The sequence below is a fragment of the Narcine bancroftii genome, chromosome 7, assembly GCF_036971445.1.
Source record: "Narcine bancroftii isolate sNarBan1 chromosome 7, sNarBan1.hap1, whole genome shotgun sequence".
Lineage (NCBI taxonomy): Eukaryota > Metazoa > Chordata > Chondrichthyes > Torpediniformes > Narcinidae > Narcine > Narcine bancroftii.
In genome coordinates this window covers 5,517,318-5,543,738 of record NC_091475.1, presented here as the reverse complement: position 1 = coordinate 5,543,738, position 26,421 = coordinate 5,517,318, and the positions used below count along the sequence as shown (strand labels likewise).

At 43.6% G+C, this 26,421-nt stretch overlaps 1 protein-coding gene across 2 annotated transcripts; it reads left to right on the top strand.

Moving 5' to 3' along the window:
• The first annotated feature begins 1,109 nt into the window (after nt 1–1,109).
• LOC138738430 (NXPE family member 3-like) lies at nt 1,110–26,421 on the top strand. Of its 2 annotated transcripts, XM_069888629.1 has the most exons (7): nt 1,110–1,370; nt 3,922–3,988; nt 6,786–6,961; nt 9,241–10,022; nt 12,297–12,370; nt 14,956–15,165; nt 24,019–26,421. In XM_069888629.1, the coding sequence occupies exons 3-7, from the start codon at nt 6,848–6,850 to the stop codon at nt 24,570–24,572; spliced, it is 1,734 nt and encodes a 577-aa protein (XP_069744730.1). In that variant the 5' UTR covers nt 1,110–1,370; nt 3,922–3,988; nt 6,786–6,847; the 3' UTR covers nt 24,573–26,421. The 2 variants fall into 2 exon arrangements, with proteins under 2 accessions (XP_069744730.1, XP_069744729.1); XM_069888628.1 differs by lacking the exon at nt 3,922–3,988.

Genomic DNA, 26,421 nt, shown 5'->3' with positions numbered 1-26,421 from the left:
CTGGGAAACATTCTTGGATTTTAGAAGATGGCAATCAATATATCTTCAAACTCATTTCCTTAGTTGAGTAATTTCTCGTCTTTCATGAGTACGCCGCCGACTTTTTAAACAGTCGCAGCCTTTTATTGTCTTCACATCACGTCCCAGCCTCTGTCACCATCTCCAACCATTCCTCCATCACCTGCCCTTCAACCTCCCCCCCCCTCTTTCCCTGTTAACTCCTGCTTCTCTTCCCACTCCCCTACCTCACCACTTCAAACCGACTCTCTCCCTCTTCTCACCGTCTCCCTGTTCTGAATTGACCCAAAACATTTTAAGATTTCTCTCTGCGCACTTTATACCATTAAGTGTCGAGAGAAAGCCATCCATCATACCGCTGCCTTGATGAAGGGGTTTGTCTTGAAGCATCTACAGTCCCTTTCCCCTCCATTCTGATTTGCTCCAGCATCTTGGGTTTTCTCTTGACTATCTTGAGAAGTTAATGGGCAATTCACTCTATCCCTGTCCTTCTGCCCTATTGGCTCAATTTCCTGATCCCCATCATGGGTATCCTGCCTGAGCCTGGCAGTAGGGTGCTCCAATTTAAATGTCCCAAACTTTGACCTATTGCTACTCCCTTCCATGCCCACTTTGACCTGCCAAACGCCCAATTCTGCTACTTGTGCCTCAAGATTGAGACACCTGGTGGTTTCACCTTGACTTTCTACCATCTGCACCATCCCTTCCCTCCAAACTCGGTCGTTTCTCCAGGCGGCATCTCCAGCCTGACCTCGAAGCCCAAAGGGCATTTGGGAAACTCGAGGTCGGGCCAGTTCAGCGCTCGTGGAAGGGATGAACAGTGGCGCGCGCTCCCGGCGGCGGGGGGGGGCGCGGCGAGCAGTCCCCTTCTCCGTTCCCCCCCCCCCCGCGCTCGATCACCCCTCTGGTGGTCGCCCCCCCCGTCCCGCCACGGAGGGGGCGCATCGACGTGGTGTGGCAGTTTTTGGCGGAAAGACCGCATTGGCAACATCGGCCCGCCAATCATCCCGCGGTTCGAAGGGCCCGCCTTTCTCCGGCCCGATTGGCTCACCTCTGGGATCGCCGCACGCTGATTGGTGGAGGGCTGCTGATCTTGGCGGGGGCGGGGGGACGCCTCCTCGTCATTGTCTTGGCGGTGTCAGAAGCGAGCTGAATCCCACCTTCGATCCCCCCAAAAGAATGGGGTAGAAAAAAATCAAAAGCCGGATTACAGGCAAAATTACAGCCGGATTACAGGCACAAAGCCGGATAACAGGCAAAAAGCCGATACACTCGGTGGACTGCCATGGTATGGGTCCTGATGGACTTCCGATCCTGCAAACCCTCCTCAGTGCACCTCTGGTTGATGTGAAGTAAGTGTTGTTTATCTCTACCCTGGCCAAGGCATTTGTTCATTGCTGCACCCACATTTCATTCCGTTACACTGTTCCTCATTACTGGCTACTTTCCAGACGTCTCATTCTGGTGCTAAATTAACAAAACGGACTTCCCTTTGCAAGCATCCGCCTGAAATGTAACTTGCTGCAATCATGTTTACTTGTCGTTTTATCTTTGCCGCAGTATTGTTCATGAAACTCGCCTCTCTGATTCTAGATTTGTCCGTTCAGGGTTCAGGAAATGGGGCAGAACGACAGGGATAGAGTGAATGGCCCACCTTATCGAGCCCTAGATAAAGAATTGGAGCACGAGATCTTTCATTGGTAACTGGTTTAGAGGATGCAGTCCCAATGGACTCAAACGCCCTTGTCCTGACGAATCCCCTTTATTGAAAAGTAAATCCTTCTTTCTTTTTTTAAAAAAAAGAGTCCAAAATTGTCCACAGTACTTCAGATGTGGTCGGACAAAAGCCGGATGGAAATGCAGTTTCCTTGCTCACATGAAAACCAGCAGTGTTCATTTGCTTTTGTAAACAAGCTTCTTTGCCCTCTTCCCCCTTACTTTCTTGGTTTTAGGTGTGCATAAAGGGTGAAAAAGAGGTGAGGGTAGATAATGATGCTGAGAAAATAATAATGGGAGGATAAAGAGGGGGCAGAAGAGCTAAATGAGTATTTTCTGTTACGAGCCCAGAGGACCCATAAACCCAGCAGCAATAAATATTCACCAAGACAAATGGTTACTTAAACATGAGTTGCTTCTTAATTATCTTTAAACATGAATACAGGATCGCACATTAACTTATTACTATTAACTAACCTAACTTAACCCCCTTCTAATTCTAAGTGCACGTCTATGTAAATTCAGAAAAGTTCACTTCTCATTCCTCCAAGTTCACTGGTTGCAGGCTATGGTGCCTGAAAGGTAAATAGTTACCACTCAGGAAGAGAGAGATTTGTTGTTCGCTGGGCACCCACAAATGATTCCTTTTAATCGGCCACTTCAGTGTCTTGCCGAAGAAACTCACCCCATCAGGGTTTTCCAGATGATAAACTCTTTCTTTGTGGTCACCACAGAGTTCCTTTTAGTTTCACTTATTTCAAGTGAAACATCAGGCAGCCAGTTCTCTCCTCTTGCAAGAACCACAAGGACTTTGGCCAGGCTGAACTAAGCACTCACAACCTGTCTTCCAAATGGGGTTTTCCACGAGCTTGCCAGCTTGTCCTGTTCCAGTCCCAGCTGCTGCTGCTGACTGTAAAACTGCAGAACTGATCTCCCACTCTCTCTTTCTCTCTCAGCAAGAAAGCTTCTTTGACTCCCTCTCTGCTTGCAAATCCATATGACCCTCTTAGAACAGCAAGTTCTACTGAAGACAGTCTGCAGCTCGGATGAGTTCTTTCATCTGTTGCCTTTTTGTAAACAACAATCCATTAGTGAAGTCTCTTGGGCCCTCTCCAACGTTTTTGCAAAGGCTCTTGGTGTCGGACTGTCTAGCATGAGCAGAGCTCCAGCATTTTAAATAAGATCTGTTTTAAAGTGTTTGTATGTGACCTACACCAAAAAAAACCCGCCCCAACTTATCTCCCCAAAACATATCAATACACAATACAAACACAACATAATCTGCCACATTTGTTACACTCTTCACTGTGGAGATGTTAGCCGTGTGCTAGATGTCAAAAGGGATCGGGAAAGGGAAGTGAGGGCAGTTACTATTAAAAGGGAGAAGGTGCTCAGAAAGCTGAATGGTCTTAGAGCAGATAAGGCTCCTGGACCAGATGGATTGCACATTTGGGTTCTGAAAGAAGTAGCTGGACGCATAAGTAATGATCTTGCAGGAATCAATAGATTCTGGCGTGGTTCTGGAGGACTGGAAAATTGCAAATGTCACTCCACTATTCAAGAAGGGAGGGAGGAAATTATAAGCTGGTTAGCCTGACATCAGTGGTTGGGAAGATGTTGGAGTCAATTGTCAAGGATGAGGTTACTCCTATACTCAGTACTTTGATTTATGAAGGCCAATGTGCCCAAAGCTCTCTTTACAACCTGATCCTCTTGTGATGCAACTTGTAGGGAATTATGGATCTGTATTCCCATATCCCTCTCTTCTACTGCTCTCTCCATGCCCTATTGTTTGCTGTGTATGTCCCACCCTGCTTTGCCCTCCCAAAGTGCTACACCTCACACTTGTCCGTATTAAATTCCATCTGACATTTTTCAGCCCATTTTTTTCCAGCTGGTCCAGATCCCACTACAAGCTTTGAAAGCTTTCCTTGCTGTCCGCTGCACCTTCAATTTTTATGTCATGTGCAAACTTGCTGATCCAATTTATCACATTTTATCCAAATCGTTGATGTAGATGACAAACAAAAAATGGACCCAGCACTGATTTCTGAATTACAGTTCTCCAGTTAGATGGGCAATCATCCACTGCCCCTCTTTGGCTTGTCCCACAAAACCAATGTCTAATTCAATTTACTACCTCATCCTGAATATCAAACAACTGAATCTTTTTGACCATCCTACCAGGCAGGACCCTGTCCGTGGCCTTACCTCATCAACTTTCCTGGTAACCTCCTCGGGAAAAGTTTATAAGGTTAGTTAAACACAACCTACCACGCACAATGTCATGTTGACTGTCCCTAATCAGTCCTTGTCTATCCAAATGCTTGTATATAACTGATCTCTTGGAATACATTCCAATAACTTACCAGCCTATAATTTCCTGAATTATTCTTGGAGCCTTTTATAAACAACAGAACAACATTAGCTCTCCTCCAATCCTCTGGCACCTTACACGTAGTTAAGCATGTTTTAAATATTTCTGCCAGGCCCCCTTCAATGACTACACTAACCTCCCTCAAGGTCTGAAATCTTATCAGACCCTGTGGACTCTTATTTGCTTTAAGACAGCAAGTGCCTCCTCCTCTTTAATCTGTATAGGTTGTATGACCTCACTGCTTGTTTGCCTCACTTCTCTAGATGCCGGATCACTCTCCTGAGTAAATACAGGTGCAAAAAAAACACATTTAAGATCTCCCCAATTTCTTTACATAGTAGCTCCTTACAAATCTGACCCCTCTGATCTCCAAGGGGACCTTTTGCTGTAGAATCCCTTAAGATTTTCTTTCACCTTGTCTGCCAAAGCAACTTCATGTCTTCTTTTAGCCTTCCTGATTTCCTTCTTCAGTTTTTCTTGCATTTTTATACTCCTCATTACCTTGTGTGCTCCTTGTTGTCTATATCTGCTATACTTATTATTGACCTGCTCCTCAATATCCTTCAAAAACCAAGGTTCCCTATGCCTGTTAACATTGGCGTTAATCATGACAGGAACATCTACTGCTCTCTCTGTACTCTCAGAATTTCCACTAGCCAAGCATATCGTTGCCAGAAAACAACTGTTCCAACCCAAGCTTTCTAGATCCTTTCTCATTTCCTCATAATTGGCCTTCCTCCAATTTAGAATCTCAACCCAAGGACCAGACCTACACTTCTCCATAAATAACATGTAACAATTGGTATTATGATCACTGGACCCAAAGTGTTCTACACCTACTACCATTCAGTCCTGTCTCATTCTCGATTAGGAGATCCAGTATCGCACTCTCTTGTGTGCGCATGTGCCAATTCTCTGCCATTAAAGAGGGTTCTATAATACAATTATATAGTCAATGTTCCAATTTATTGACAGTACATACATGACATCACATACAACCCTGAGATCTTTTTTCTGCAGGTCAGGCTGTGAACTGTACTCCAAGAGAGAGAGAACTGTAAACAAACTGCAAATGCTGATGTAGTCATAAATATACAGTTATAAATAAATAATGAGCAAAATGCAAGTCCTTAAATGTCCCCAAATCAACCTATAGATTTTGATTAAATCTTCTGGAGCAGCACAATCCTCTTTGGGCTACAGGGCTGGTTTAAGAGTCAAGATTCAATTTATGGCCATCAGCAACCCAAGCTCCAGACCAGAACCCTGATGTGATCAGGAACCTTTCTGCACCCTCAACATCCTCTCGCATCATGGCTCCATTACCTGGTACCCCTCCAGCAAGTTTCGAGTTGGCGCAAGTCCCTTGACCCCAGCTGCCAGCTGCCTGCATGGTTTCCTCGCCTTAAGCCACCAGCAGCTCGCCACGTATGTGGGTCATTCAGCTGCAGAGCCCCTCACTGGTCTGCCACCCGAGTCACTGTTCCATGGTTCATCTCCTCTGCTTCTTCTCAGACAGGGTTGGGCCCCCCATTCCCTGGTGCCCTGTGCTAGTCCTCTGCTTCCCTGGAGTTTGCAACCCCTCATAACTGGTTCTGATTATAGGTGCCGCCATCTTGGGCTCAGACCCTGCGGGGGGATTTTGACTAAAACTACCATTGGCTCCAGTGGTGAACGTCCGCCAAGCTGCCTGTCCCCCCTCTGGCGAGCCTTGCTGTACTAACATTGGCCGTGCATTTTATCTACTGTTAAGGACACTCCCCTTGGGCATAACTGTGTATGCACCAGAAATATTGTACCATGAGTTTCTGCTAATAAAAGCCATGATTATTGTCTGACCACATCGTCTTTGTCTACTTCATCAACTGGCCCTTCAATTTTATTAGCAGAATAAAAGGCCCCCCCCCCCCCCCCCCCCCTCCAGCCTGTGACCCCTAGTCAGCCTTCAGATGGCCATGCTGAGGCTCCACTGCCTCACGCTGGCAATTCTGGAGCGGGTCCGGAAGTCCGTCCTTCCCACACGACTGACCCAGGACCTGTACCAGTTCCCAAGGTTGCAAAGGAGCCACCTGTTTTGAGACAAAGCACCAGAATTCGTAAACAACCTGATAGGCTGACATATTCATAAAACATCTCATTATATTTCAATTGCTTGCTAGATACTGGCGTATTTTGGCTGTTAGATTATCTCAAGGCCAAACATGGTATCCATGTATCGCTTGCTTCAGTCTTTCCTAGCAGTTGTCCTTTTGATTTTAACCCTTCTTCTGCCGGGGGGAGACTGTGGTGAATGTCTGCCAAGCTGCCTGTCTCCCCTCTGGCGAGCCTTGCTGTACTAACATTGGCCGTGTATTATCTCTACTGTTAAGGACACTCCCCTTGGATATAACTGTATATGCATCTGTTGTCTTTCATTATTATACCATGAGTTTCGGCTAATAAAAGCCCTGATTATTGTTTGACCCCATCATCTTTGTCTACTTCATCAACTGGCACTTCAGCTCCTTTAACATGACTGGTCTTGCCCCTGACACTATTGTTTTCATGTGTATGACTGTTGTAATTTTGTTTCTCCAGGTCTTTTGCAGACAAAATGCTCATTGGGATTGAATTGGGTCCAAATGCATTCAATGATTTGTTAAGTCTAAAAGCATTAATTACCATTCACTTGCAGATTTACAGAGAAATGATGATAAATGGATTGATTGTGCATTTGGAGCAGAGCAACCTTCCAATATGGATCAAGCTGCAAGGCAAATAACACTTGCCTTCTGCCTACGACATCCCCGCGTCATGATACTTGCCCTGGTGATGGGGTGTCTGGTGTATGTAAGCTTTCCGAAAGTAAAGGTGAGACGAATGGTGAACATTTCCTGACTTCTGAAATGCTGCCTCTGCTCTTTACCAAGAAGTTGCATATTCTGGTAATTTAAAAAAAAATTGATGTTTCATTATGTGATGGCTTAGAACATAGATCACAACTGCACAGTACAGGCCCTTTGGCCCTCAATGTTGTGCTGACCTATATATTCCTAGTGAAAAATAGTAAACCCTTTTGACTTTAACCCTCTATTTTTCATTTAACTATGTGTCTAAGAGTCTCTTAAATGCCCCCAGTGTTTCAGCCTCCACCACCACTACCCCTGGCAAGGCATTCCAGGCACCCACAACTCTATATTAAAAAAAAACTTCCCCCGATAGGTGGCACATTGGCCTTTGCAGCACCAGTGATCAGGACCGGGGTTTGAATCCTGCGGTGATGTAAGGAGTTTGTACTTTCTCCCTGTGTCTGTGTGAGTTTTCCCTGGGGGCTCCAGTTTCCTCCCACCATTCGAAACGTACTGGGGGTGCAGGTTAATTGGGTTTAAATTGGGCGGCACGGACTCATGGGCCGAAATATCCTGTTACCGTGCTATATGTCTAAATTTAAATTAATCAACATTCCTCCCTTCACTTTGTACACTCCCTGGTGTTTGATATTCCTGCCCTTAGAGAAAAGGGCTGGCTATGTCTCTCAGAATCTTGTCGATTTCATATTTTTCATTAGAAGGCTATAACTGGAGTAGAGTTCTGTCCTGATTACCACATTGCAGGAAGTTGACACAGCACTAGAGAGGGTGCACATAAATGATTTTACCAAGGTGGGAGAATTTATGAAAGACCGCCCAGACTATGGTTGTTCCCTTTTGACAGAGAATTTAATTGAGTTGCTCAAAATAATGAGAAATCTATATAAATAAAAGTGATCTGCTTTCGGTAGCAGGGAAACCAGTCAGTAATCATGAAGTAAACATTTAAACTGATTGTTACAAGCATTAGGGAGGAGCTCTGGGTCTGTGTCCATTAGTGGGAAGTGAGATTAGACCAAGGTATGTTTTCAGTTGCCGTCGGAAGGATGGGGCAAGTGGTCTCCTTCTGTCCTATAAAGTATATTGTCTAATGAAAGGAGTTCAGGAAAGGGAGTGCTGATTAATCATCCAATTTTTCCTCACTAACATGGATATGATGAGACTAATTTGACTTGTAATCTGGGATTTTGCAAACGATGAAATGGGCCTGTCAACCGTGCTGTCTCTGCTGACTAAGCTAGTCGCTTTGTCAGTATTTGGCCCATATCCCTCAACATCTAGTATCTGTCTGTCCAATGCCTTTTGAACATAATTATTGTCTTTGCTTCTACCACTTCCTCTGGCATCTTGTTCCATCTCCCCATCACCCTCTGTGTGAAGAAGGTACCCCTCCAGACTCTTTTAAATCTTTCCTCTCTCATTAAATCTCTGTCCTCAATTTTTAGATTCCCAAATCTTTGGGGGTGGTGGGGAAGTCTATAACTATTTGCCTCATATGTGTTCTTCACGATTTTATAAACCTCTACAAGGTCCACCCTTGACCTCCTATACTTCAGGGAGAAAAGTCCCAATCCATTCAACCTCTCCTTGTAATTTAAGGCTACCAGTCCTGGCAACAATCTTGTCAATTGTTTCCATCTTAACAGTGTTGTTCCCAAAGCTGGGTAACCAAGCCTGCACACAATACTCCAGGGCAGTTACAGTAGAATAAGAATACAAGAGCTAGGTGCAGGAGAAGGCCATTTGACATAGTCTCCCAAGTACTTGGATCGCTTTGTCTTTTAATAAGATTGTGGATGATTTGGCCGTGAACTCAGCTCCACCTACCTGACTTTTCCCCATAACCATTAACTATTCAAAAATCTAACATGTCCAAAATGTATTTAATGAAGAAGCCGCCACTGTTTCTTTGAGAAGAGAAGTCTATGGAATTCCAGAGTCCCATCAACATCCTGCATGATTGTAACATGATGTCACTGGACCTGCTCTGGCTGAAGGCAAATTTGCCGAACACCACCTTGACCAGCCTGTCTACTTGTACCACTTGCATGGAATTCTGTATCTGTATGGTACATATGCATGATAATCTTGAGGAACTGTCTAATAGCCTCATTAAATGATTTGAAACTTTTTAGTCAGGAGTTTCATGTGCTGATTTCACTCCTTTTAGTCCCATGAGAGCCATTCTGTTATTATTTTGACTAGATGATAGGTACATTGGGGGAAATAGTGATTATGATGGAAAAGGAAAATTGATTCATTAATATTTTCTCTCTACAGTTGAATTCAATTTCTGCATCAAGCTCTCAGTCAAGCAGATACCCTCGTCCAAAGATTTATTCCACAACAGAGCAAGATTTGGGAATGCAGAAAATTGATTGGATGTATAAGCTGATGCAGTATGGCTATCAAAAACACAACTTCAGCCCTGAAGAACGATTGGAGGGAACAGCCCTGATGAGAATGATTGAATGGCCAAAGCCTCCCAACCTCACTGTGCCAATTCAGAAAAGCAGTGACCCATCGCATTCACGCTTTGTTATTTTAAATTTTAGGAAGACTTTCTACGTTGGAGATCAATTACAAGTGATGCTGCGCATGTACGATTTTGAAGGAAACCCAAAACAATATGGGGGTGACTACTTCCAAGCACGGATCCACACTCCAGAGTTAAAAGCTGGTTCAGTAGGAACAGTTGTGGACAACCAAAATGGATTTTACTATATAAATTTTACTTTATCCTGGCCAGGGAAAGTCCAAGTGTCTGTTTCCCTGGTTCATCCCAGTGAAGCGATCCAAGTACTTGGGAGACTATGCAAGGAACGGCCTGATAGAGTGAACTTTAAAAGTGCCTTCAGACTTGGGACTACCTCAGACACTACCACATGCAATCTTTACTTGTCTCCAACAAAGCCACTCTGTAACTTCACTGATATCAGGACTGGTGAGCCCTGGTTCTGTTACAAACCAGAGAAACTTCCCTGCTCTTCCCGCATCACCCATGCAAAAGGAGTATATGTGAAAGACCTTTTGAATGGAGATGAGGCTTTTTACTTCAAAAGGTTTGTCATCACTTTTATTCATATTTCATCTCCATTCATATCCTGGGCTAAGTTCTGGTAGGATCAAATATTGGGACAAACCTCCCAGTGATGATAAAGATGATGAAGCAATGATGATGACGAATAATGGAGCGAATGAATGATGGAACGATGATAATGATGGAACGGTGAACGATGGAACAAAGAGGATGATGGAACGAGGAGGAAGATGATAATGATGGAGTGAATGAATGATGGAACGATGATAATGGAGCGATGAATGATGGAGCAATGAATGCTGGAGCGATGATAATGATGGAGTGAATGAATGATGGAACGATGATGATAATGGAGCGATGAATGATGGAACGATGATGATAATGGAGCGATGATGATCATGGAGCAGTGAATGATGGAACGATGATGATCATGGAGCGGTGAATGATGGAATGATGATGATAATTGAGCGATGATGATAATGGAGCAGTGAATGATGGAACGATGATGATAATGGAGCGATGATGATAATGGAGCAGTGAATGATGGAACGATGATGATGATAATGGAGCGATGATGACAATGGAGCAGTGAATGATGGAACGATGATGATCATGGAGCGGTGAATGATGGAACGATGATGATAATGGAGCGATGATGATAATGGAGCAGTGAATGATGGAACGATGATGATAATGGAGCGATGATGATAATGGAGCAGTGAATGATGGAACGATGATGATAATAGAGCGGTGAATGATGGAACGATGATGATAATGGAGCGGTGAATGATGGAACGATGATGATAATGGAGCGATGATGATAATGGAGCAGTGAATGATGGAACGATGATGATAATGGAGCGATGATGATAATGGAGCAGTGAATGATGGAACGATGATGATGATAATGGAGCGATGATGATAATGGAGCAGTGAATGATGGAACGATGATGATCATGGAGCGGTGAATGATGGAACGATGATGATAATGGAGCGATGATGATAATGGAGCAGTGAATGATGGAACGATGATGATAATGGAGCGATGATGATAATGGAGCAGTGAATGATGGAACGATGATGATAATAGAGCGGTGAATGATGGAACGATGATGATAATGGAGCGGTGAATGATGGAACGATGATGATAATGGAGCGGTGAATGATGGAACGATGATGATAATGGAGCGATGAATGATGGAACGATGATGATAATGGAGCGATGAATGATGGAACGATGATGATAATGGAGCGATGATGATAATGGAGCAGTGAATGATGGAACGATGATGATAATGGAGCAATGATGATAATGGAGCGGTGAATGATGGAATGATGATGATAATGGAGCGGTGAATGATGGAACGATGATGATAATGGAGCGGTGAATGATGGAACGATGATGATAATGGAGCGGTGAATGATGGAATGATGATGGAGCGATGATGATGATGGAATGGTGAATGATGGAACGATGATGATAATGGAGCGACGATGATGGAACGGTGAATGATGGAACAAAGAGGATGATGGAACGAGGAGGAAGATGATAATGATGGAGTGAATGAATGATGGAACGATGATAACAAGTTTATTGCATTGTACACAGGTGCAATGTACATTTGCACTGAAATTCAAATGGGTAGATAAGATACACCAACAACAATAAATTACCCCAGTACAGAAAGTGTTTAATATAAAGGATCGATAGATAAATATTCATTGTGCAAGAAAAAGAACAGTGCTTCAATAGACCAGACAGGTCTTTTTTGTGATCCCAGATCCTGACCAGAATAGTAAGAGAAAGTTCTTTTAAAATTTGTTCTTGAACTTGGAGGTGCTGGGCTTCAGGCTTCTGTACTTTCTTTCTTAAAGGGAAGAGGTGGTGATGGGTCCTTTATGATTAAGCCTAGCAGAAAGGATCCCTCCAGGCCCATCAAAGCTTGTTTCTCAAACTACCAGCTTTGGACTTTCCATCCCCTTCCCTGTGATCTCTCCACCACTTTCTGTATCACACTCGTCTGCCCAACAAGGAGCCTTCCCATTGACACAGAATCTGTTGAGCTGATAGCTTCCTGAAATAAACAAACATGATTCCCAGCAGTTCATTTCCACAGGCCATCTGCGGAAACTCCTTCCCATCAGTACCTCTGTGGCTACGTTTAGGGTAATGTTTAGATATATAAAGCATGAGCTTAATTTGAGTAAGTTGACTTGGGCTTGTGAAAATACTCTTGGAATATTTAATTTTTATTACATTGGCAGTGATTTAAGGAACACTGTGTTTCATTTTCAGGGGATCCAACATTAAGAAGCCCATATTGCCCAATGTCATAGATTATATAACAGTAAAGCCTTCACCTCATGCAGGTAAGATGGGATATGTTCTTGATTAAAATTATTGGAGTTGTCAAATGTTCTTTTAAATTGAAATGATTTTCATTTCACTTCAGTGCAGCACAGCAATTAGAACTACAGTCTCAGGCCTCCAGCAGTCCAGATTCTACTACATTCCAACCTTTTTATAGGCTTTCCTTTCGTTATCCATGTAATCAGCTCCAGATCTACATGGATGTGTGTTCTCCAAATCTGAGTTGTCTTCCTCCACCCCACTTTGGGAACCATGTGGTCCATCATCAGATAGTTAAGAATACCAAACATTTCAGCACAGTGCAGGTCCTTTGGCCCTTGACCTATCTAAACCTACTCAACAAACTAAACTAAACCTACCCTACCTCACAGCCATAACCCTCTAATTCTCTTGCATTCATTTGCCTGTTTAAGAGTCTTGTAAATGTCTAGATGACATCTGATGTTGGTTACACATTAAGAATGGTCTCCCTTGGGTGACACAATGCAGGGAAGAGTGGAGAGCCTCAACCCTGATGAGATTAAATCTTGGATCCAATCTGGATCTGCAAATCCAGAGTGGAAGGGGGTTCCACCTATTCCTATTCTGGTGTTGTCTTCAGCCAGTGGCTGAATTAGGAAGGCTCTCCATCAAAAACAGCCCATGTGCCTGACCTGGACTTTGTATCGAGGGAGAAGTGCATTTGTTGGATCTCCCCATGCAACCGTATACCTTTAGCTTTCTGACTGCTCCCCTAGTAGCTGAGGCCGTAGCTCTCCTGGGATCGATGAGTCTTTCTAATGGCAGAAAGACATTGAAGAAACAAGTAAGGGCCTTTTGCAGAGCTGAGAGCAGTTTGATGAGGGGATTGTCATTGAGGCCTTGCAGAAAATTGGATATCATTTCCAGAATGGATGAGCTGCTCTACGGGACTCCTGGGAGGAGAAGGAAATGGACTACATCACACCCTTGGTCATCTCCTGGTTACGCTCTAGCAAGTCTGGCAATGCGACAATATCAGCCTTGCCAATAAAGTTTCTTGGTTTTGGCCCTTTGCAATGTTCCAAAGCAGAACAGATAGGTGGATTGTCCTCTCCCACAACACTGTGGTGAGCCACTCATTGGGTTCCTCAGCTATCCTGCTGGACCAACTTGTTTCACATCCCATGCCAATTGACAGTCTAACATAGGTTGCTCTTCCTTTGCAGTGAGTGGTTCAAGTTTACGGTCACATTATATCTGCTGCTGTGAGAAGAGTTGTTCTGTGAACAGTCAAACAAGTAATTTCTAACATTCATACAGGGGTACAAAGTAGAAGAACAGCAGTACAGTAATATAAGAGTTGCAATGAAAAGACTCTTAAAACATAACAAGGGCAGCATAAGACCACTGCTCTGAGTTTCATTCATAGCTGAGGAGAATGAAACTTTCTTTAACCCTTTGGACTCGGTGTCCATGTTTTCTGGGAACAGTTGGTTCATATTGGTGTTCATACAGTTGTTTATCCATGGAACCAGTCCAGATTATTTATTGTGAAAAGTTTAAAAATGGCCAGAGTCCAAAGGGTTAAGCCTGGTGCATGATTTCCTACTCTGGAATCTCTGGACAGGAGGAGGGAGAAGAGAGTGTGTCCAAGGTGGGACAGGCCCTTGGTATGTTTGATGCCCCCGAAGCAGCAGGAGATGTTCATCATCCCCATCCAACCCCTCTCCTTCCATTACTTCCTTCTCCTCCCATTTCCCCTCTCTTCCCTGTATTCATGGACTGTTGTTAGGAGGGACACTCCTCAGAACCAATATGTTGGTAGGACAGAAGAGATGCATATTTAAGCTGTGGTCATCATGTAGTGGGAATGGAACAGCACACTAACTGATAAATTTCTTTGCACTTGGGTGAATTAAGCATTTTGATGCTCATACCAGACAGATTTGGGTCTCGATTAGTCATTGAGTTAGACCTTGAATGGGTGTATTCAAGAATGGTGGCTAACATAATGACAATTGTGCTGTTATTTATTGTTGACATCCTCCCAGGCTGGGTGAGAAAGCGTGTTTAGCCGAGAAGAAGTGATTGTGGAAGGGTAAATGAGAATCTTGGGTGCTTGTGTCTCGCAGTGTTAAGGAGCTGTGCGTAATAATGGTTCTTGAGCATACCTCGATATCTGCTGAGGTCGTGATATTTGTTTCAGCATTGCTCCAATCTCCGAAGATTGCCACTTGGAGAAGAAAACCCCTGTTACAGGAGCTCCCTCGCAGACTAGAGTCTTGTGTGTGCCTCACTTCTGCAACCATTGTTGCTGCCTTGTTGCAAAGACTGAAGCCCTGTCCTATTTGCTGAGTGGTAGATTACTGCTGAATGAAAATCATACTGCTCCTGTTACAACCAAAGCAGCAGGTGAATTAATGTTCAGTATGTGGGCTGAAGACCCTGTACTGTTCTGTTCTATGTTCTGTGTTATGGGGTTAAGTCTATAATAATAGCAATATTTATGTACATAATAAAGTGGAGAAAACAGGTTTCTAGTCATTAATGCCTTAGCTATGAAAAGGTCTGAATCTTGCATCACCTTTGATGCAAAAAAAAAATTGATTTTTTTTTTAAACAGTTGGAGTTTCCCAAGAATGTGTCCGGGGAAAGGCAATGCCATCACCATCTGGCTACTATTACAAAGACCAGTGGATGCCACTGACCTGCAATATTCATCGATTCAACACTCCTGCAAATATTGAACGCTGTCTTCACAGGAAAAAGGTGTACTTATTCGGGGACTCCACTATACGTCAGTGGTTTGAATATTTGACAAATTTTTTACCAGGTTAGCTTTAATTGTCTTTCTGTTTGTCCATAAACTATTTATTGCATTTTATATAAAGTAAATCATGTGTTCAAAAAGACAGGTGGATTGTTGGACATTTAAAAGCTCAAGGAAAGCATAGAAAATTGCTGCCATGTGATCTCTCGAGACCCTGAAGCATTCTGTTTTAAACATGCACGTAGGTGAATTAAGAGCAAGATTTGGCTCCTCAACCTGCACTTTCATTCTATCCGATTATGTTTGATCTCATTGTGACCTGAACTCTGGAGTCCTGATCACTGGAGTAGCCTCACACCCACTTGTTTCTCAATAATATATCTAAAATTCCATAAAATGCCTTAAATTTTCTCAACTTCACCATTTTTGAGGAACTTTCAAAGACTTGCATTCTTCTGAGAGGAAAAAATTGCCCTATTGCATTAAAACTCTGTAAATCCTGTATGATTGGGACTTGGGTGCTGGCAGATTTTCCAAATTATTGGAGGTTATTCTTACTAATATTCAAATGTGCTTTAAATTTGATTTTTCTTTTCTTGTCATGGAGTAGACAGTGAAGCTGTTAAGTTTTAAGGTTGCACAGGAGCCTGGCCTCAGAGAGTTGAAAGGGAATTGCATTCAGTGAGTCAGATGCTGAAATGATGGGGATCCCTAAGTAGACAGTTTTTAGAGCTTTACTCTACAGTTGATCTCTGTGTTACAGCTGTGTTGATAACCTAAATTTTCCCTGGCCTGACAGAACTCATAAATCACAACCCAAAAATTTGAGATAACAAACAAAATTTTCTTATGGAAATTGTACGGTGGTGGGTGGTGGGGGGGGGAAGAATTCAGATTTCAGATGCATTGACAGAGTGCATATATGACATCACATACAACCCTGAGATTCTTTCTTCTGCGGGTGAGGCAGAATTACCATTTATTGTGCAAATAAAATTGTACACAGCGTATACATATACACAAATAAAAAAACTGTAAACAAATAATGAATGTAAGCAAATTGTGCAATGCTGAGAGAATTTTTAAAAATCAATAAAGTGCACAAGTAGGAGTCCTTAAATCAGTCCCTGATTGAGGTTGTTGAGGAGTCTGATGGTGGAGGGGTAGCAGTTGTTCCTGAATCTGGTAGTGAGAGTCTTGTGGCACTGATACCTCTTTCCTGATGGCAGCAGTGAGAACAAAATGTGTGCTGGGTGCTGTGGATCCTTGATGATTGCTGCTGCTCTCCGACGGTAGCGCTCCCCGTCGATGTTCTCGATAGTGGGGAGGGTTTTGCCCGTGATGTCCTGGGCTGCGTCCACTACCTTTTGAAGGGCTTTATACTCGGGGGTTATTTGTCTCCCCACACCAGACAGTGATGCAGCCGGTCAGCACACTTCCAACGACCCCTGTGTAGAAATTTGTCAGGGTTTCTTCGCAAACACCTGAGAAAGTAGATGTGCTGATGAGCTTTCTTCACAGTGCCATTAATGTATTGGGTCCAGGAAAGATCCTCCGAGATAGTGACTCTAAAGAACTTAAACTTGCTCACTGTCTCCACCTCTGATCCCCCAACAATCATCAGACTGTAAACCTCTGGCTTTCCTTTCCAGAAGTCAACAATCAGCTCCTTAGTTCTGGTGACATTGAGTGCAAGGTTGTTGTTGGTGACCATTCAGCCAAGTTTTCAATCTCCCTCCTGTACGCTGACTCATCCCCTTCCTTTATACAACCCACTAGCATGCTATCGTTGGCATATTAGTAGATGGTACTATTCTTGTACCAAGCCACACAGTCGTAGGTGTAAAGTGAATAGAGCAGGGGGCTAAGAATGCAGCCCTGTGGTGCTCCAATACTGATGGAGATTGTGGAGATGTTCTCACCAGTCTTCACTGATTGTGGTCTGGAGGTGTGGAAATCCATGATCCAATTACACAGTGGGGTGTTGAATCCCAGGTCTTGGAATTCACTGATCAGTTTTGAGGGGATGATGGAGTTAAATGTCGAACTATACCTGTTAAAATGTATCCTGTCCGGATGATCCAGGGTTTTGAGTAGAGCCAGAGAGATGGCATCTGCCATAGACCTGTTGTTACAATAGGCGAACTGGAACTGTGTCACCGCTCAGACAGGAGCGGATATGGTTCAACCACAGCCTTTCAAGACACTTCATTTACTGCAAAATACTTCAAAAATTAATTAAATCATAAAAAAAAATTTTTAATTCTTAATTTCTTGACTTGTGATATGGATCACAAGCTGCTTTTTCCAGATGTCGGCTGGGGAGAGTGTGATGCTCTTTGCCAAGTTCTGGCATCGGTAATAAAGTATTTTAGAATTCGTTCCTGATCTTTGGTTCAGCAACAAGAAATATTCACAAATAATGAGTCACGAGTTAAAGATTTTTAAAATCTACTTTTTTGTGATAACTATTTATAAAATACTTCGTTAAGATATTCATCAATCACTTGTTCAAATTGCGGTGAGAACCCCAGGTGTCGAGCTGCCTTCTCTCTGCCTTTCTCTTGTGGCAATCTGTGAACACTGCTTCTCAGCACTTGTCACAACCCCCCAGTCTAAGACGAGATTCGGATTTGCACAAATAAGTAACTTCTTTCTTTTTATATCCTTCAGTGTTCTGATGCCAGTGCTTTTCTACCCCTCCCTCCTTTTGCCTGAAAGGACAAGGCTACACTAAATGCCATTGGAATAAAACATTTTTGAAATGTTATCAAATACCTCGATTTAAGTGGTCAGAGGATAGAATTAAATATTTGGGGATTAAGATTGATAATGATTGAAATAATTTATATAAATTGAATTATTTACCTTAATAAAAATAAAGATTTGAACAGGTGGAATAATTTGTCCATAACTCTAGTAGGTAGAGTGAATGGTATAAAGATGGATATTTTTCCAAGGGTTCAATATCTTTTTCAGTCAATTCCCTCTTGGATTCCTCAAAAATTTTAAAAGGATGTACATTTGAGTATTAGGAAGTTTTTTATGGAAAGGAAAGATGGCTAGAGTGTCTTTGGGGAAAGAAATTGACCTGAAAGTTTGAATTGGGAGGTTTGCAACTTCCCCATTTTAAGAATTATTATAAAGCAGCTCAATTTAAATTTATTAATGGGTTAAAATAGAATTGAGTAAAATAGGAGAAAACAGTATGCAGGACATTATTTACAAATGAAATTCAAAATTGTTAATAGGAAGTAGAAATACACCTATTTTTAAACATTTGATTGAATTATGGAATAAAATAGATTATGAAATAGATGGAAAGGTTTGATTTCTCAAAAAATGCCTTTCCATGAATGGATAAATGTATTTTTTATGCTAAATACCTTTAGCATAAAAAAATTACCCGTTTTGATGTAAATAGAAATGCTGGAGGAACTCAGCCAGTCTCACAGCGTCCGTAGGAGGTAAAGATGTATTACCGACGTTTTGGGCCTAAGCCTTTCTTCAAGGTATAAACAAACAGGAAGGTGTCAGAATAAAGGCTGAAGAATGGGAGGAGGAGGAGTCCAGACCAACAAAACGGGTTAATTGGATACGATGAGGAAAGGTGAGGAATGATTTTGGCTCTGAGAAAGGAGATGGAGGGAAAGGGGGTGGGGGTGGGGAGAGAGACAGAGCTTGGGGAAAGGCTACAGGGAAAGAAGAAGGGGAAGGGGTTTAACGAAAACCGGAGAAGTCAATGTTACCTTTACCTCCTATGGACACTGATGTGATCCTTGGTATTGTATGCTTGTATGAAGAATGTATTTGCTCGCTGCTAACTTGTATGGACGACCGGCGCTATACACTGACTAGGGGGAAGTAGCCACCTTGCTTGCACATAAATGTCCTGTCCACTGCTCTCAGCTCAGATTGGGACTAGCCTCATAGGTGGCCAACACTGCCATGTTCTTGCTAATAAGAGCCTATGTTATTCGCAAAACTCCTGTCTCATGAGTTATTGACTGCGGTTTAATTTTATTAGCAAAGTTTGTTTGAGATGACTTCAAAAGCAGTGCCGATCCAAAAATAGGAGTCGGGGGATGAAGACAATGGAGCAGTCAGAGGAGCATGGGCTAACTGACCGGGGTTTCAACAACCTCTAACTCCGCTGGAGGCTGCAGCACCGTCGCATTTTCAAGCCCCACAGCCAGTGCAGCCTCCCGCACCGCCGGGACAGAGGCCTGCGCCCAAACCTCGACCTCTGGTAAGGATGGAGTAAATTATGAAACTGTTCGGGCTCGAGCTCGACCCACAAGCCCCGGAGGCTGCGACTCTCTTTGAGCATTGGCTGCGGGTCCCGGAAGCATTTCTAAATGTGGCTGGGATAGTGGATGATGAGCAGAAGCTACTCCTACTTCTGTCCCAGATGGGCAGCAAGGCCTAAGTTCTGATAAGAGACAAAGAGACTTATTTGGCTGCTATTGCTGCTCAAAATATGTGGGCCAGCGGAATGAAGTGCTTGCCAAACACTTACTGGCTACACACAAGCAGCAGCCGGGGGATGGATCAGTGACTTTATCCTGACCACAAGCCCGAAACGTTAGTGATGTATCTTTACCTTTGCTACATAAAGACACCGTTTGACCTGCTGAGTTTCTCCAGGATTTGTGTGTTTTTTCACTTAACCACGGTGTCAACAGAATCCTGTGTTTTATCCTGACCCTTCGTGACCTGGCGAGAGTGTGCTTAAGGAGAGTGGAGACTGCAAAAGAATTTGTTGATATTACTGGTCCTGAACTCGTTGGTCTCTGGAATGAAATCAAACTATGTGAGACAGTGGCTGCTAGAGACAGGTGAGCGGGATTTAAATCAAGTTATAAGAATCGCCGAGTCACTGGACCTTGCATTTAGAAGGGGGGGGGATATCTACTCGCCTGAACCGGCTGCTGAGTCATGCCCACATGCCCCTACTCAATAGTCCGCTGAACCACCCGAATAGCCAGACACTCAAGTCTCGGCCATTGGCCATCGTGGCTGTGTCTCCATGAAATCAGCTGAAATGCTACTCTGTGGACGAGCTAATCTGCCTGTGCATGTTAAATGCAGCAAGAGGGGTCACTACGGAAAGGTCTACAGCGGGCTCTCTGAAAGGACTACCGAAACTGCTGCTCTTATCTCTGGGGAAGAGCGGAAACTGCCTGCTTAGCTCAAAAATCTCCTGCCAGCTCACAATGCTTTGTGCTAGCCAAGCTGGACAGCGCCCCCTGGAGACGAACAACATGAAGAATAGGATGATGCTACTCTGACAACACTGGCCTCACTGGAGCTAAATCAGGCAGATAGCCATGATTTAACCCGTTTCATGCTGAATATAGAAGTAAATGGACACCCTATGAACTGCCTGTTCGACCGAGAGTTTTATCCAGCCTCGTGTGGCTGCCTTCTGCGCTCTCGAAGAGGAAAACACTGACCGTAAAATTCGCTTAGCCTCTAGATCCCACACTGCAGAGGTACATGGCTACTGTCTTGCCGACCTGTCGATCAAGGGCACTGAATATAAAGATCTACGTTTGCTCGTCCTACCCAATCTCTTTGCCCCTGTGCTCTTAGGGCTGGATTTCCAGTGCCAGCATGAATGCATAACCCTAGCTTACAATGGACCCCACCCGCCTCTGGTCAACAGACAACCCTCCTGCAGCCTCTCGATGCTGAGATGTCCCTGTCGCGACTATTCACCAACCTCAGACCCGATTGCAGACCCACAGCAACCAAGAGCTGGCGCTACTCTACTGCTGACAGGTCATTCATCAAATCAGAAGTACAACGACGACTGCAGGAAGGTGTTATTGAACCCAGCATCAGCCCCTGGCATGGTCAAGGCGTAGTAGTAAAACAAGGGACAAAGAATCAGATGGTTGTCGATAATAGTCAAACTACTGACAAATTCATTCAATTGGATGCTTATCCCTTACCAAGAATAAATGACATGATGAACAAAATAGCCCACGACAAGGCTTTCTCCAACATAGACCTGAAATCTGCCTATCACCAGCTGCCCATTCATGACAGTGACCGTATTTATACGGCTTTCAAAGCTGATGATAGGCTGCATCAGTTTCTCCGTGTCCCTTTTGGGGTCACTATCGGAGTCCCTGTATTCCAGAGAGAGATGGACCACATGGTGGATGACAATAACCTAACCACTCAGAGCCAGCTCTTCAGCGCTTGACGTCCTGCTTTGCGGAAACTGCCAAAATGTTTGGCCTGGAAGTCAGCCTGAAGAAAACTGAGGTCCTCCATCAGCCAGCTCCCCACCATGACTACCAGCCCCCCCACATCTCCATCGGGCACACAAAACTCAAAACGGTCAACCAGTTTACCTATCTCGGCTGCACCATTTCATCAGATGCAAGGATCGACAATGAGATAGACAACAGACTCGCCAAGGCAAATAGCGCCTTTGGAAGACTACACAAAAGAGTCTGGAAAAACAACCAACTGAAAAACCTCACAAAGATAAGCGTATACAGAGCCGTTGTCATACCCACACTCCTGTTCGGCTCCGAATCATGGGTCCTCTACCGGCACCACCTACGGCTCCTAGAACGCTTCCACCAGTGTTGTCTCCGCTCCATCCTCAACATCCATTGGAGCGCTCACACCCCTAACGTCGAGGTACTCGAGATGGCAGAGGTCGACAGCATCGAGTCCACGCTGCTGAAGATCCAGCTGCGCTGGATGGGTCACGTCTCCAGAATGGAGGACCATCGCCTTCCCAAGATCGTATTATATGGCGAGCTCTCCACTGGCCACCGTGACAGAGGTGCACCAAAGAAAAGGTACAAGGACTGCCTAAAGAAATCTCTTGGTGCCTGCCACATTGACCACCGCCAGTGGGCTGATAACGCCTCAAACCGTGCATCTTGGCGCCTCACAGTTTGGCGGGCAGCAGCCTCCTTTGAAGAAGACCGCAGAGCCCACCTCACTGACAAAAGGCAAAGGAGGAAAAACCCAACACCCAACCCCAACCAACCAATTTTCCCTTGCAACCGCTGCAATCGTGTCTGCCTGTCCCGCATCGGACTGGTCAGCCACAAACGAGCCTGCAGCTGACGTGGACTTTTTACCCCCTCCATAAATCTTCGTCCGCGAAGCCAAGCCAAAGAAAGAACCACCTATCCCCACTTAGATAATGTCACAATATGCAGTCACAACTTACAGGACCATAATGCTAATCTTGAGAAATTTCTCAAAGTTGCCCAGAACCTAAACCTCACATACAATGAACAAAAGTGCATTTTTTGTGCAACTAAATTGTCCATCCTGCGCTATGTGGTCGAAAATGGTGCGACCAGCCCAAATCATGACCTGATGCTCCCTCTCGTGGAACTACCAGTCCCTACAACTCAGCCCTTGGAAGATGTCTAGGATTTTTCTCATACTATGCCCAGTGAGTACCTCACTACGCTGACAAAGCACAACCTCTTATCAAAATGCTCTCTTTCCCCCTCTCAGAACAAGCGCTTGCTGCTTTCAGTAATATCAAGCAAGACATTGTCAGAGCCTCCATTCAACGAATCTAAGCCATTCCAAGTGGAAAGCAACACCTCAGATTTTGCCCTGGCTGCTTCCTTAAATCAAGCCTTCTACTCCTGCACCCTGCATGGCCCTGAAATACGACATTCCTCAGTTGAGAATGAGACTCAGGCAATTGTCGAAGCTATTAGACACTGGTGGCATTATCTAGCAGATAGACGATTCACCCTAGTCACTGACCAACGATCCATGGCCTTCATGTTCAACAACCAGGCTCATAGCAAAATTAAAAACAACAAAATACTCAGCTGGAGAGGAAACTAACATTTATTTTATGGTGACTGATTTAATGTAACCAAGTTGTACCAAGCCCATTAGCATTTCTAATCACCACAGCTTGCCTCTACTTCTCAACCCCAACCTCAAAGATTTAGCAGTAGTTTTCAAACTGCCCCCCTCCCAACTAAACTCACATCCCACTTTAAGTATTCCCTATGCCATTGGTGCTCTGTGATTAGTAAGGGGTTGGTTAAGGTGGTATGTGGGTGGAAAGAAAAAGTTTGAAAACCACTGTTTTAATCGTACTTCATTGACTCATTATGTGCACGGTTTCATAACTCCAAAGGAAATGGGCCAATGACAATTTTTCTCATGAAAAATATTTCAATAACAATTGGGTCTTGAGTAGTGGATCTTAACCTTCCCCCTCACATCCCACCTTAATCAATCCCTTACTAATCACAAAGCACCCATGGCATAGGGAATACTTAAAGTGGGATGTGAGTTTAGCGCGGCAATTTGAAAGGAGTGTGTGTAGTTCTGGTCACCAGAACCAGAGGAAAGAAACTATAAACGAGGATGTTGCCTGGATTGGAGGTCCTGAGTTGAAAGGAGAAATTAGACAGTCTGTATCTGTTTGCTGGGTTTGCTTTTTCTCAACTATGTCACTCCATACTTACTGCAAGTTCTATCATTTGATTGGCCGGCTGATGGCTCTGACTCCCGCTGCTTTGTTTTTTGGTGTGGGATGCACTTCTCCAGTTTCACACCTGTTTAGAATGAGGGGACTGGCCAGGGTTGTAGATTTAGGACGGAGATGAGGAAGAACTGCTTTCCTCAGAGGGTGGTGAATCTGTGGAACTTTCTGCCCATTGAAGCAGTGGAGGTCACCTCAGTAAATATATTTATGACAAGGTTGGATAGATTTTTTTTTTACAAAGTAGGCAAATTAGAGGATTATGGGAGGAAAAAAAAAAGACAGGTAGGAGGAGATGAGCCCATGAGTTGGTGGAGCAAGCTCGATGAGCTGGATAGCCAGCTCCTGCTCCTATTTCTTATGTTTTCATGTCAGCAAGATCACTGCCACGTCAAAGCATGTTACTGTTTCTGTTTTAGGTCTCAAGAAATTAGATCTTGGCAACTTTGAGAAGATCGGTCCTCACCTTGCTGTTGACACAGTAAATAACATAATTGTGGAATATCGTGCTCATGGACCACCAATCCGATTCAACGCCCTATCAAGCCAGGACCTGCGGTACATTTCAAATGAACTGGATGGAATTAAAGGAGGAAAAGACACAGTTATAGGCATCACCTTATGGTCGCACTTCAGCACTTTCCCCGTAGAAGTGTATATCCGGAGGTTACAGAACATACGGAGATCCATTTCACAGCTGTTGGGCAGGAATCCAGATACCGTGGTTGTAATGAAGACGGCTAATGTCCAGGCCCATCCAGGAGAAGTCAGTCTCTACAACAGTGACTGGTTCTCGTACCAGCATGATGTAGTGATGAGAAAAATGTTCACAGGCATCAATGTGGCATTTGTGGATGCCTGGGAGATGACCTTAGCCCATTACCTACCTCATGAACTGCACCCCCACACCATTATTGTAAAGAATCAAATAGATGTGTTTCTTTCTTGTGTCTGTCCTACTGGAAATAAATAAATACTTGGATCGAACATGGTTCCACCACCAGTCACATGTCCTCCTTCCCCACTTCTCCCTGTAGAGAACCTCCTGAGGGACTCGTGTGTATCTTCCAACCTGGCCTCCTGTATTTGATGCTTTTGATGTGGCCTGCTCTACAATGAAGAAACCAAGCTTAGACTTGGTGTGTGTCTGTGAAGCTCCTGCAGTTCTTCTGCGATGATCACCTCGAGCTTCCAGCTCATGTCACTTTTTAAACTCTCCTGTCCGTTTTCAGTCGGACCTGCCTAACCTCCACTTTCCCCATTTCCATGAGGATGCCAAATGCAAACTGGAAGAACATCATCTCACGTACTTCTTGGCTAACCAACACTCCAATGCTGTGAATGTTGAATTTTTTGATTTCAGGTCACCTCCCCAACTCCAGTGTTCTCCCACACACATATCGACTCAGTTTTCTTCTTTTATTCACCTTTCCATTCCTGTCCCCAGTTACCATCATTTCTCTCCCTCCACTCCCCCAATCAGGTTCTACTCATCACCCAACAGCTCTGTTCTCACCCCTCCCTCCTGTTGCTATATATTGGCAACCTTTCCTCCTCCCTTTCAGACCTGATGCAGCATCTTGACCTGAAGCATTGACTTACACTTTTGCCAGCACAGAAAGAAGAACTCCGATGTCTTTATTTTTCTTATTCCAGATTACAGTATCTGTAGCCTCTTCTGTTGAGGTTATTTAGATTTTGAATCTCTGATAAATGAATATATCCACAATACTGGACAACACATTTTTAAAAGGTTTGCTTCCTGAAAATAAAAAGGGCAACTTCAAGCTGAACACAAAGATAATTTCAGATTTGCTGTATCATGTAGGAAGTTGGAGAAACATTAAATTAACTTTGATTGAATTTAGCATAATGATGCTGGCACGTTGCATTATTTCAATTGATCTAAAAATGTTTTTCAGCTGATTTTCATTTGTACTCAGCATCTGATGCCTCTTGTGTTAGCGTTCAACATTAGTCGGCCAGCATTGGTGGATTCCAGTTGCCCTGGTACCACTTCTGCATGGTCACAATGTCCTGGTGAAACCTTTTACTGTACTCATCACCGACTGTTTCAAGATCAGCGGGGAAGACTTACGAATGCAGAAAATTAATTTTCAATGACAGGCTGCACTTCATGAAGTAGATTAAAAATACAACAGGAACTCACAAAAATAGGTTGTGTCTAAAAAAAAAAGCTACGTGATATGAAAGTTTGAAGGTGGTTTTCATGATCACCACCCCACAATCCATAAAATACACCCAAAGGGGTTCAGGAAGCAAAATCTTCATTGTCCAGAGAATTTTAGAAAAATCAGGAAATGCCTTTTAAACTGCAGTTTCAAAATGCTGTTACTTTTTTTTTCTAAACATATTTCAGATGATTGAGGGATCGTTTATTGCTGTAATAATTAAATGCTGTCGTGCACAAATGCAGTTTTATTTAAAAAAAAACCTGTACTGTGGAGGATACAACACTATGGTGCTGGGAGTGGGCAAATTAATTTCCTACTCCGAACCCTCTTATCTGTGGACTTTTGGCTCAGCTGAACAAAACTCATAATCAACAGAACAAGCAGGAAATGGCAAGGAGCGCCTGTTACTGAAATAATTAGTTTGATCCTTGCTGTAAATTCTCTACAATGTTCATGAAATTAAACTGTGCAGTAGATCAGTTTTAGTTCCTACTCTTCCATCTCTCTGTTGACATGTGTTTTTTTTAAATTTCAAAATAGACTTTAGAATATGTAATGCCATGCAATCAGTTCAAATTTTCTGTGTAATCATGGTACTGTCAAAGTAATATATTCTATTGCAATACA